The sequence below is a fragment of the Sphaeramia orbicularis genome, chromosome 4 (assembly GCF_902148855.1).
Source record: "Sphaeramia orbicularis chromosome 4, fSphaOr1.1, whole genome shotgun sequence".
In the NCBI taxonomy this organism is placed as follows: domain Eukaryota; kingdom Metazoa; phylum Chordata; class Actinopteri; order Kurtiformes; family Apogonidae; genus Sphaeramia; species Sphaeramia orbicularis.
In genome coordinates this window covers 30,561,968-30,575,557 of record NC_043960.1, presented here as the reverse complement: position 1 = coordinate 30,575,557, position 13,590 = coordinate 30,561,968, and the positions used below count along the sequence as shown (strand labels likewise).

The following is a 13,590-nucleotide window of genomic DNA, read 5'->3' as shown; positions in this document are numbered from 1 at the left end:
AGGGGGTTAATACATAATAATATGAATATATCTGTAAATCAACACAATATTTACATTCATTGCCATGTTTATGGAATGACTTCTTGTGTCATCTTGCGATAATAAATACACAAATCATCACATTTGTAATTTTATGGAAAAACTGACATTACCCACTTCTGATTTTTGGACATTTAGTAAATATCGGTAAAGTTTTGCGCAAATGTCCAAAGGAAAAGCAACTACTTGGTTCTGTATGAATTTAGTCATCTTAATAGTATAAAACACTTTCTTATGCACACGTGTTCCACCAAAATAAATTTTCACCTGTTACTGTTCATGTGCATCCTCTGCTCAGTGTTGTCCAATAACTAGACCAACAACTCACATTACTTTTGCCAGACTTACACTAGCCAGCCAAAAAAAAAAAAAAGTTGCACATGTAATATTTCACTGCACCACCTTTGGTTTTGATTACAGGAGACATTCATTGTCACATCTTTTTTGCCACATAATACTTATGTAGTGTCACAATAAGGTTCATAACATTTTTTCCATTCATAGTTACATTAATTTTTGATTACTGATGATGGAGAATCAGACCGCTGCATCAAGTCTTCATCCCATCCCAAATTAGAGTCTGGAGGCTAATGCATGTGTATAAATGATGTCTCATTCTCCCTGAACCATTCTGTCACAAACCTGATGACCCTGATCAATCCTGGCATTGTCCAATCTTCTTGATGTTAAAGAAATGAGAGGCTACTTACTGCATTTGGACAAAAAAGTAACTGCCTGGATTTATCTAAGCAAATAGTTCTGATCCTTCCATGGATAAGTATTGCAGTGGTTCATAATGTTTCAGCTGTAACAGGTTATTTAACTCTAACTATTGCAGTAAGTGCCTCTCATGTCTCTAATGTCAAAAAGATTGGACAATGCCAGTAATCAAAAATTAATGCAACTATGGATGGAAAAATTATAATGAGCCTTATTGTGACACTACATAAATATTATGTGGCAAAAAAGATGTGACAGTGCATGTCTCCTGTAATCAAAACCAAAGGTGGTGCAGTGAAATACTGAATGTGCGACTTTTTTTTTTTGGCCAGGCAGTGTATCTACAGCACTGGCACAGTACTAATGAAGAATGAGGATAGGTCTGACTATGTGAGACTACTATGCAAGCACAATCAGCAATGAACACTGTTATTCATGCTATTAAGACAAGTCAAATCTTGCAACCGCACATGGACAACACTGCGGCGATGACGTTACATGCAGTCACTGATACCAGCTGCTGCTGAAAAAGATACAGTTTTTTCAATAACTGCAACGAAAAGCACAATGGGTCACCGTCACATCACTTGTACACTAAAGGGATGGCTTGCTTTGAGATGTGACTGAAACTTTTCACTTCTGTGTCTTACATTTTCCACATTCAAGATATGAACTGAGCCTAAAAATAAAGCAGAATTTTAACCATTTTAACCTATAAAGACCCAGTGCTACTTTTGTGGCAGTCAATGAATTTTTCTTTCTATTTAACCCTTTCATGCATGAATTATGAGAACCATGGTTGAGATTTTTTTCCTGAGTATTTTTATTCCTTTATAGGTATGAAAAAAACAATGCAATTGAAATTTTTTTATGAACTTATTTTTCATGGAGTTACAAAATGTCCACCCAGTTGGACACCAAGCATTTAATTTTTTAAGAAAAAAAAAACATGTATTTAAAACCCATCATCAGAAAATGAGATACTGTGAGAAAACTATGAAATAAAAACATTTTTCATGCAGCTAATTTGATGTTTTCTCACATTTTAACATACGCTAATACTAGTTATCTCTAACTTCATGCAGATAATATGCAAAAAGACAGTAATGGTATGAACTGCAGTGTATGGGATGGTGCATAAGTATCCACTGTGTGCTGAAATGCAACTAAAACAACAAAACCCATGAATATACAAGAGAACAGATGTAGAATAACTGTCCACTGTAGTGACCACTATGCATGAAAGGGTTAATCTTTCTGAAGTGATTTATCATCATTTATTATAATATTATCCTCTGTATTTTGCAATTTTTCAGTGAAAATCTGGAATTTTCCTATATTTAATTTACTGATCATGTAGATGTTCATAAACGCTCAGATTAAAATTGAGGGTTATTATATCAGAACCAGAGAAAAATGAAGAAAACGTAACTTTTCCAGCATAGATATCAATAACCAAGTGTCTCCATCCACTGTCATTGATCAAACTCCATAGGTCTTATTACTGAATCAATGTTGTAGAAGATGAAGGTGTTTCCACGGTAACTACAGAGCCTCTGAACGTCCAAATGGGTCATATCTGATGACCATGAAAAGATGACAAACTGCATTTTACACCAATTATTTACATGGATTGATAGGATTAGTGGGTCAACAGGTATTAAACAGTTTAGATCAGTAGATAGCTTTGGTCGGTGGTGGATCTTTGGGTCATTATGAGTTGAATGCTGATTTAGAAGTTAAATATCAGTTGCAATACACAATTGGCAAGTCTGAACATAACCCCGGAAGAAAAAGGAAAATGCCTTATTAAAATTTCATACAACTCCATTTTGTTTCATGCAATGTGGAGCATTTAGTCCAATATTATGAACATTTATCAAGTTCCATTGCTGAATATGCACATGGATTTGCAAGGACAATTTGTGAGAGTTCAAAAGGATTTCCAAAAGTTTGGGTGAAGTGACAGTTTTCCCCCAGCGTGGGAAAATGATCTGATATTTATCAAGTCTGATGAGCACAGATCATCTCAGAGAATGTCCACCCACTGATAGATAGCTGTTACTGAAATGTGTGACTGAGTGTTTCGGTAAAGCAGCGTGCATGTATCACACCAGGTCAGAAAGTGATGTTTGAATCATCCTTTGCATAACACTCAACACAGTACTGGGAATGGAAGCTGTCATAACAGGTCCTAGCTGTCAGTCATATTACTCACTGTGTTATGTCTATGTCAAGAGGTATTTTATTTACATAACAATTTTCCGCAATGAAGTCCCAAGTAAGCAACCCTCTGGAATGATATGAAAGACATAATAACATGATCATAGACTGTGTGTCTAGCAGCATTGCACCCACGCATAAAACAGATCAGAGTATTGATGAGACTCACATTTCAGAAACATTTGATTTAACGCCAGGGGATTTTCCTGTCTCTAGATGATATTATTGATTTCAGCTTATGTCTCATGGTTTCTTACATGTATAATAATAAAAACTGTATACGAATGATCAGGCATTCAAATGTCTGTGATACACTGTGATGTTTTTCACTACATCAGTATACAGGGGTTGGACAAAATAATGGAAACACCTTCACCTCAAGATGATAATGCCCCAATCCATACAGCTAGAATTGTTAAAGAATGGCATGAGGAACATTCCAATGAAGTTGAGCATCTCGTATGGCCGGCACAGTCCCCAGACCTCAACATTATTGAGCATTTATGGTCAGTTTTAGAGATTCAAGTAAGACGTCGATTTCCACCGCCATCGTCTCTAAAAGAGTTGGAGGGTATTCTAACTGAAGAATGGCTTAAAATTCCTTTGGAAACAATTCACAAGTTGTATGAATCAATACCTCGGAGAACTGAGGCTGTAATTGCCGCAAAAGGCGGACCTACACCATATTAAATTATATTTTGTTGATTTTTTAAGGTGTTTCCATTATTTTGTCCAACCCCTGTATATGGGTGCTTCTATGAAACTGGTCCCTAAAAGCAGGACACAGGGGCTAAAAATTCATACAAGATGTAGACTAATGTTATGAAGCATGTTAGGAAGCACTTTGGGTCTATTTTAAAAGTAAATATTTACCGAGATAAAAGAAACTATTTTTCTGATAAAACACATTTTTATATTATTTTTATACAAAAGTCAGCGTGTAACATAGCAAAAAGGACACAAAAATTACGCGCTACTATTTTTTCGAACATGTTTTTATTCTCTCACAGGTACATTTTAGGAATCAAAGTAAATATGCAAGGCAGAGTGTTTCACAATAATGGCCGCTATTGCAAAATCACTGGCAATTTATTTGTGTTTGAATGGGCAGGTTCTGCATGTAACACCAGTGGACACAGTGGGTTATGCGCGAAACCTGAAATGAGACTGAGATTCATGCAAAAACCCACATGTCTGGATTAGAAAAACTACCAGGATCGACAAATTAAACACATCGTCTTTATTTATAGTGGTATATAAGACCATTTCAAGCCATGTTTTCCAGATCAAATGCACTGATACCTAGCTTATCCTGTCAAATTTTTATCTGATTTTTGGCCCCAATATTTTATTACAAATTCATTAATTTTGGGATGGCTCAGAGCAGGAGTATACTTTTTTGAGGTCATCATTAGGTACATCCTGGGGGGAAATATGTCTAAATTTCTCTTTTATTACTGGGTCTAAAAAGCTGGCAAAGTGCCAGGTACCAAAATAAACCCAGTTTCATAGAAGCACCCATATGACAAATGAACAGATCCTGTGTTTCCTGAGTTCAATATGGCAACTGCAACCCAGTCGTTACGTAAAAATGTTGCCATCAAACATCTCTGCAATCCTAGATGCATATAATTTCATTGTAATTTATCATTCAAGGTTTTGTTTTTGTTTTTTTGTTGTTTTTTTTTAACCTTTCTACAGGTAACAGGTAGTTCAGGTGGACAGTGAAATGAAATTTTGGTTCAGAAACTTCAACATTATACCCATCCAGGAGTTACAGAAACATACAATTGCAACTAATTTCTAGTGGTCTGGGCAAATTCATGATCTCATGAGAAATGTCCAAATATGTGATTTCCGTAGAGTGATTTGCCACTACACCTTGTTGATTTTACCTTTTTTTTTTTCAGCGACTGGCAGTTTTACCTTATGTAACCCTGCATGATGTTTGTGCTGCACAATTAAAAAGACAGGACACGTGTTGTATTTAATAAAGGTACACACATTGATAGGTTGGAACATGCTACACATCTTCAAGTGCTTCAGAAGACACTGCAACACTCTGACTAACTTCATTGGAATGCCACCAAATCACCAACGGCTGCCAACCCTTAAAACACTGGGTAACTATCAAAGACCATTCAGCCTTTAATTAGTATTTAAAACCTGTGTTAACCAGAAGGCATAACACTGTAAAAGTACAGTATGTTATCCAACACACATACAACACACCCATTTTTCTGTATATCTGCTGCCAAGTGGCATTATTATCTAAGGTGACTCTTCAACACAATACAGAGGGCTGTTAGAAATATTTCTGCCATCAAACAGTATTCTTCTTCATGGTGCACGTGTCATTAACATGTTGTTCACACACTTCAGAAACATGTCATATGTCAGAGAGATTTACGTTTGGTAGCAAAGGAGACACGAGTCTCACTCCTTAGGTCATATGAGGTGAAGATTTAATTATGATGGAATGTAAACTGGGAAGATAACGTGCCTCAAACAAACAACTCTGGGAAGAACAGAGTACTAAATTACTGCCAGTTATTTTCATGGTATTGAGAACACCTTCAATTGACATAACACCAATGGTTGACAGTAAATAAATAGCCTGTATTTATATTACTGGAGTATTTTCATATCATCATTTTCATATTTCACATGTTTAATTTGCAATTAGACTCCTAAATTATTTTTCACACTTCTGCAAATCAAAGACGAATGAAACTAAATGAAAACTACTGTTCAAATCCTTTATTTCACATCCTTTACAAATGTCTCAGTGTGGAAATACTGTAAAACAGTCAAACTTCTGCAGTCAAAACATGAGCAAAATGCACATTAACCCTTTCATGCATAAGTCACTACAGTGGACAGTTATTCTACAGCTGTTCTCTTGTATATTCATGGGTTTGGTTTGTTTTAGTTTCATATCAGCCAACACAGTGGACGCTTATGCACCATCTCATACTCTGACATTCATACTATTACTGTAACTTTGCTGTTCTTGATAAACCTGATCTGCAGTGACATGTTTTAGTGTAACTCAATTGTTATTTGTTAGACAAAAAGGTGTTTTTTGCATATTATCTCCATGAAGTGAGTAATTACTAGCATTAGAATAGGTTAAAATGTGAGAAGACATCAGATTAGCAGCATTAAAAATGTTTTTATTTCATTGTTTTCATATCACTTTCTGATATTGGGTTTTAAACATGTTTCTTTACTTCAAAAATTAAACGCATGGATATTTTTGTAACTCTATAGAAAAAAAAAAAAAAACTCAATCACACTGTTTTTTTATGCCTAAGGAGGAATAAAAAACACTCAAGAAAAAAAATCTTGACTAAGGTTCTCATAATTCATGCATGAAAGGGTTAAGTATGAAATGTCAAAATGTACACTACAATGGTCCTGTTGTATATGTTTTTGGATTCATATTTATGCTCCATTCTTATATACTTTGCAATTTACTGCTGTACTGAGCTGATTTTAACTATTTATGTACTGCAGGGTAGTTAAACAGTGCATCATATTGTATAAGATCATCATATGTTTGTGGCATCACTGCCCACTGACAACCATGCATTTCTCTGAAAAACAGGCCTGTTTTCATCTTTGTGACAGGGAATCTGAGGGTTTATTTAGCTAAAGAAGAGGGAGAATTCAACTCAACCCATGTAGAAACACTTCACCTTTCATTTTACCACAAATAATTCAAATCAAAACCTTTGTATTCAGTGGCCAAGAAGGGAAAGACAACTATACAAGTAAAAACAAATGTAAAATGTTTGCCTCTAGAGGTATGAAGCTGAAAATATATACTCAATGAAACTACCTCGAATTTGTGCATAACCACAGTCTCACAGTTATTCCGATACCACAGTGAAGACAAGAGAGCAGCCTTATTAACACTTGAAAGTAGTGAGAATAGCTGTGAAGTAGGTGGCGCCGGTAGCAGGAACAGCACCATTCGCTGCTCATGACATAAAGGCTGGGAAACAGAGAGTTTGACTAATGGGAATGTGGAGGACGCACAGGCTCCCCCTGCCTCCTTATGTTCTGGTTTACAGAGAGACACAACAGAAAGGCAGGCGTTTTTATTTAGAAAAATGTGTTGATGTTACAAATATTTCAAAACAAGATGCGTATAGAAGATCGTGCAGCTGACATGTGCGTGCGTAAAAGCGCATTGTGCCCAAATGCGCTTTACGCACGGCACCTGCCCCCTCTGTCTTTCTTCTCGCCTTCTTCGTGTGCCCTCCTAGTATCATTTTTGTCGCTCGCTTTTCTTCTCTCCCAACAACGTGTTAATTGCTTATTATGTCTTTTAGTGGTTCTGCTCAAGGGGCGGTCTCTCCCTCTCTCTTTCTGTCGCTCGTTCTGCCAGTTGTTGGACAGGTTTGGAGGGGCGGGTTTTTCTCCTCCAGCAGAAGGTTAAGTAGCTGCCCACAGCGGAGTGCGGAGACCATTCAGCACCAGTCCTCGTCCTCCTCCTGACGCAGACTCTCTCAGCAGCTCTCTGTCTCTGACTCTCTTCAGGGAAACACGGACTTTTTATACCGGGGCTAAATTTAGGGGGCTGGTCGGTGCACAGCTTCCCCCCCATCCTGGACGCGCTTCCTTCCCCCAGCCTCGCATTGGTCCGAATTGTGCAGCGAACAATATTTATAAGAAAAAGTCCAGCTCGTTCCAGTCACAGCTGCACATGAGTGAGGAGCAGCAGCGGCTCAGCGGACGGCACAAGAACAGACGCGTTCCTTAAGGGTTTTTTCAGAAGGCTCGGGGGATTCTAGTGATTTCACCGAGCGCCTTCTGTCAGTATTTAGGGACATTTTATTTTTTATTTTTAATTTTCTAACGCATGGAAATGGCTTTGAGTGGAACCATTTTACCTTCAATTTCTACATTTGCCAACCAGAAGGAGAAATGTTGGGAAGATGTAAGTAGAACTGTTCATGTAAATATTGATCTGTGCAAAGGGAAACATACTGAACATGTTCTTAGTGCACTTGTTAACTTTTCTGTCATGATAAATAACATAGATTGCACTGATTGTTTTTTAAAAAGTTGTTTAAGTTTACAGATTCTGGTGTTTAAAGGCTGTATTTGTGGTTAAATTGGGATTTTAAGAGTTTAACAAAATAATGAAAAAAGTGTAATATAGTCATATTTAGGCACCTTCGTGCAGTTTTAGGCTGTTTTCTTCTGTTTTCTTGAAAATGATACTAGGAGGAAAGTTTTGGAACTTTGATGCCAACTCTTCTCTCTTCTTGTCCAGAGGTGGAAGGGTGACATGAGCGGCGTAACGCACGACATGGACAGCAACTGTCTGGGCAGAAAAGACGAAGAGGACCTGGATAAGTTCTTGGATTTTGACTTTATTCTTGCAAACACCGCCGCTTCTGACAGCGCTCCAGCCGGAGCAGGAACAGAGTCCTACCGGCTCCAGGAGTCCGCGGCGCCCGTCTACCAGCAGCCGCAGCAGGCGCACACCGGGATGCCCCATCCCTCGGCCTCCTACACCTCTGTCCCCGACATCAACAGCCCACCGCCGCCCTACAACAGCCTGATGGCGGAGCTCCTTCGCTCAGACGTGGATACCAGCTTTCTCCCCGGGAACATCCAGGGCAGATTCCTGATCAGCACCTCACCTTTCCAGCCCACTCAGGATGTATTCCCCGAACACCCGAACATCAAAGTGGAGCCCGGTTCCATGGACAGTTACGGACCTGTGATGGGTCTGGTTCCTCAGAGCTGCACCAAAATAAAGCACGAAGGGAACGTTGCGTGCATGATGTCGTACGACCAGCAGCCACGTCTCGCTAACTCCCCGCAGGCCGCCGTGGGCAGCATGACGCCGCCTCTCAGCCCCGACGACCTGATGAGCTCCGAGTGCCACCAGCCTCAGATGTGCCCACCCACGTCGCTGACGTTCCCGCAGAGCTTCCACCCGCACCACCGCAGCGCCCCGGGAGGGTTCCCCCACCAGCACCCCGGGATGCAGCTGTCTTTCCCCGGGGCGCAGCATCATCACCAGTTCACGGGCATGTTCGGAGATGACGCGGCCATGAGCCTGCAGCAGCAGCAGCAGCAGCAGCCGGCGGCAGGACAGAGGGTCCTACTCACCCCTCCATCCTCTCCTCTGGAAATGATGGACACCAAGCCAAAGAGGGGTCGCAGGTCCTGGCCCAGGAAACGGACCGCGACGCACACCTGCACTTTCAGCGGCTGTGGGAAGACCTATACCAAAAGTTCCCACTTGAAGGCGCACCTCAGGACCCACACAGGTAAGCCCACCTAATTCAATGCCCCATGTGCTCTACTATGTGTCCTACCTTTATAGGTTGACCCCCACTCACAGTTTATTTGATTTCCCACAGGAGAGAAACCTTACCACTGCAGCTGGGAGGGATGCGGCTGGAAGTTCGCGCGTTCAGATGAGCTCACACGTCACTTCCGGAAGCACACTGGCCATCGACCCTTCCAGTGTCACCTCTGCGAAAGGGCCTTCAGCCGATCTGACCACTTGGCTTTACACATGAAAAGGCACATGTGAGGGAAAACCCTCTATTAAGGACAAAAAGGGAGAAGACATGGACTTCTATGCACAGCATTAGCCCAGAAAGAACTATAACCATCCTATGATCAACTATAGAGGGAGGCTATGCAATTAAAGTATTATAGAGTATTATTATAGTGGTACCACTGCAGGAACAACTGCCATACAGTATGACAAGGCCACTATTGACTACACTGTAATACCTATAGGTATATTATAGGAATGTTATAGTGATTTTTCATTGGGGCAACAGAGCATCAAGATGAGATGCTCTAAAATGATGTTTTGTGAGAAATTTCTATTTAAATGTTATTTTTGAATGAAAGAAATGCTAAACATTACCACAAAACAAACACAGCCAAACCCGACAGAAGCACATGAATTCTGTTCAGACCAAAGCATTTTTTATGTAGCTGGTACTACTTTTTGTATGGAATGCTGTTTATATAGACAAACGTAGTAAAGGAACATTCCACTCAACATGTCAGGCACATGCCACTGAAGCAACTGGAAGACAATCATTTGAAGAGCAAAGGTTTTGTTTTTGTATTTTCACCATTAGTGCCTTTTATAACACATAAAGCCACATTTTACGAGTGCCATATCCTCCACTGGCTAAAGACAGTCAAAGTTTTATTCTGTGTTATATTGTTAAGTGTAAACAGCACGTGAAATAAGCTTAGAGACAATGTTTTCTTCCAAAACTGCCTTTCCTTCTGTTCTCCTTAAAGGCTTGAATTGAATGTCTGTGAGTCTAAAAGCATTTTGAAGTCAGGGTCTTAACAGTAGGAAGTCTTACAGAAGTGCATGCCATCTCAACGCCATGTGATTGACAAAGGGCTACACAGTCTTTGGCAATAATTGTTTGTGTCTTGAAGAAATGTACTGCATTGTAAATATAATCTTTTTTATATAATGTAAATAGTTTATTTTAATGTACATATTAAACTAAATGAACAACATGAATTCTGAGTCCAATGTGATGATTGTCCTGGTGTTATTTTTCAAGGTTAAATCCTGTTTACTTGCCTTCATCCATCTGAGAATTAATAATAATAACAGAACAACAGGGAGAAAGGACACACACACACACACACACAGAAAGGTTAAATAATCTGGCCTTTTGTGCCTAGGGGGTGCTTGACAAAGTTCCAGGAGGGGGCTTGGGGTGGTTTGATAAATATGATCAGAATGCAAAGATATATGTTAAAGAAGAAATACAATGATGCAATGTTGATATAGAAAACGAAAGAGCTGACAGTCAGTAAGATTAGCTGAAGTGCTCAAAGTAATTGGTATTTCTTAACCGTAAACTTGCATACATAATAAAACGGTCGACTAAAAGTATAAAAAAGAAAACAGCTGAAATGGTAGGGTTAAGTAAGTGATGAAATAGTTGCAACATTAGCTAACAGTGAGTTACATAATCTGCTAAATGAATAATTCATTAAAAATATTCAGACAAAGATTTACTTTTGAGTCCACATGAGTAAGACATAGTGTTACTAATGGAACTATAAAGATATATCAAACTAAAAGGCTGTGAACTGACCTTCATTATGTCAGTCTTATCTTCTATTCTGACAACTGAGCTGAGTCACATTTAAAAAGAATCTTATTTTAATTCCAAAGTTGCAAAAGTCTTGAAGTATTTCAAGGAATGTGTGGAGAAATGATCCTTAGAATAGGGAATGTTCCTCCTGGTGGATGGTTTTTCCGAGCTTTCCTTGTTTTTTTTAGCAGCAGCAGGTGAAGCGTCCTCCTCACCCTGTCCAGCCCAGAGCCCCTGGTGCCCGGTCTGCCTGCAGCGTCAGACCAATGCTTCCCATCTGGGACAGAGTCAACTGCCAGAGCGCTGTGGCAGCTGCCTATAAATACAAACATTACACTGACATAATTACAGAGGCTGGATATAGACGGAGCCTGAGTCGGGGCATAGGGGCGAACCACAAGGAGTGGGAGGGATGAACAGAAAGAAAAACCTGTCTCAAACAGGCAACTTGTGCAGATGAATTATGGGAATTATGTTTTTCTTTTAGCAGTTACAGTTTCTGGCGTTGAAATACTCTCTCATCACACTCGCACACACACACTATCAACTTGTTCTTTTTTTTTTTTTCCTCCCAACAGAAGATATAAGACTGATTCCTACAGGAGTGAGGTATTTTGATGTCTTCTAGCAGGTGGCTAACGTCACAGCTGTGGGTTGAATCACTGTCATATTACGTCAAGAGGAATATTACATGCCACGCTATTCATCAATATGGAAATAAGTGCTGTGTTAAGGTCTAGTGGAGCATGACAGAGATGATCAAGAGGGAAGATAAAGAGAGTTGGTTTGATCTCCTGACTGTAAATATCTGTGGTTTCTATGAGATACTGCATGAAAAAACATTATGAAGGACAGAAAAGTTACAGCCTCAGTACACTGTTATCTAATATTTTATACATCATTTCTCAGCAGTCTGACATATGTGGAAGTGTAGTAGATTGATTAAAAATGCTCTCTTCTCTCTCCAACCAGTCACCCATGTTACCATTATACATGTACGTATAATTGTTTTGTTTCTGAAACAAAACTTCATTTTATATCAATATTTCAACATTCATAGTGTAGTAGTGTAGTGTTGTAGTGTTTTAACCAACTTCAAGTTTGAACCTTTCCTCGATGAACAGGAGGTGGTTACAATGGGTAGCAGATATAAAATACAGGATATAACCACTAGAAAACAGAGTTATAACACTCAGATGTGTTTGTATGTTTAAATGACGTCCGTGTTGGCATAAGCAGAGGTGGGAATACATCAAACGCTCAAGGAATAAGCATGTCTTAAGTATTAATGGATTACAAGTCTTCCAAATGAGCAAAAATGGTGAATGGTGTTAAACTCATAAAGACCCAGTGCTACTTTTGCAGCAGTTCCCAAATTATTTTTTCTCTCTATTTAACCTTTCTTAATTGACTTATCATCATTTATTATAATATTATCCTCTGTATTTTGTGTTTCTTCAATAAAAATCAGGTATTTTCCCATATTTAATTTACTGATCATGTAGATGTTGGTAAAAGCTCAGATTAAAATTAATTGTCACAATATTAGAAACAGAGAAAAATGAAGAAAAAGTAACTTTTTCACCAAATATATCATTAACTGAACATAAAATAAGTGTCTCCATCCACTGTCATTAATCAAACTCTGTGGTTTTTACTGGTGAATCAATGTTGTAGAAGATGACGGTGTTTCCACAGTAACTACAGAGCCTCTGAACATCCAATTGGGTCATATCTGATGACCATGAAAAGATGAAAAACTATAGTTTACACAAATTATTTACATTGATTGCTAGGATTAATGGATCAGAAGTTATTAAACATTGTATGGTGGTAGATGATTTTGGTCGCCAGTGGTTGTTTGGGTCTTTATGGGTTAAATAGTTAAGGGTAAGGTTAAGGTAAAGTCGCTTTACCTAAGAATACTTTACCAAAGAATATGTCCACTTGATCATAGCTTGGTCTTATTTTTATAGTTTTATCCCTCATCACTTCCAGTAATGGTGTTAATTTGTGAGTTCATAGAATTGAGTGACAGGGAACAACGTCTCCGTGATTGTTTATAATGAGTTCAACATGTTCTCAGATCATTGGTATTATTTTGTTAATAGTAATTGGCAGCACTTGCATTGACTATTTAACATGGGAAAAAAAAACATGAAACTCGTGAAACACAGCTTTTCTGTTTCACACTTGCACTAATACATTAGTCTATTTTTAGTCATGAAAGGCCCCACGTGTTGGTGTCATCTCCAGGCATGGCTCTGTGCCAGTCCTGACAAAAGAGGAACCCCCTCCTCTATCATTAGTACATTTACTCAAGTGAAAAATCAAACATTTTCATTTCACTTTTTCGGCCGGGTAAAGCAGGGTGGCTGCTGCTGCAGACCGTGGGAACACTGGAGCCCAAGGGGGGTCAGATGTTGGTCCACATTGATTTGTGTGTTCTCTCAAAAGTGCAGATAAAACATGACGGAATGAGAAACCA

At 38.9% G+C, this 13,590-nt stretch overlaps 2 protein-coding genes across 2 annotated transcripts in view; one reads left to right on the top strand and one right to left on the bottom strand.

Annotated features, from left to right (window-relative positions):
- The first annotated feature begins 7,443 nt into the window (after positions 1-7,443).
- On the top strand, positions 7,444-10,516 carry LOC115417487 (Krueppel-like factor 2). The gene is made up of 3 exons (XM_030131437.1): positions 7,444-7,930; positions 8,270-9,278; positions 9,372-10,516. Exons 1-3 carry the CDS (start codon positions 7,853-7,855, stop codon positions 9,545-9,547), a joined length of 1,263 nt encoding a protein of 420 aa, XP_029987297.1. The 5' UTR covers positions 7,444-7,852; the 3' UTR covers positions 9,548-10,516.
- The window catches only part of eps15l1a (epidermal growth factor receptor pathway substrate 15-like 1a), a 61,035-nt gene continuing 56,756 nt past the window's right edge, over positions 9,312-13,590 (bottom strand). Inside the window, exon 28 of the transcript XR_003935172.1 lies at positions 9,312-9,322. The gene's annotated coding sequence lies outside the window, so the exon portion shown is untranslated. The remainder of the gene's footprint in view (positions 9,323-13,590) is intronic.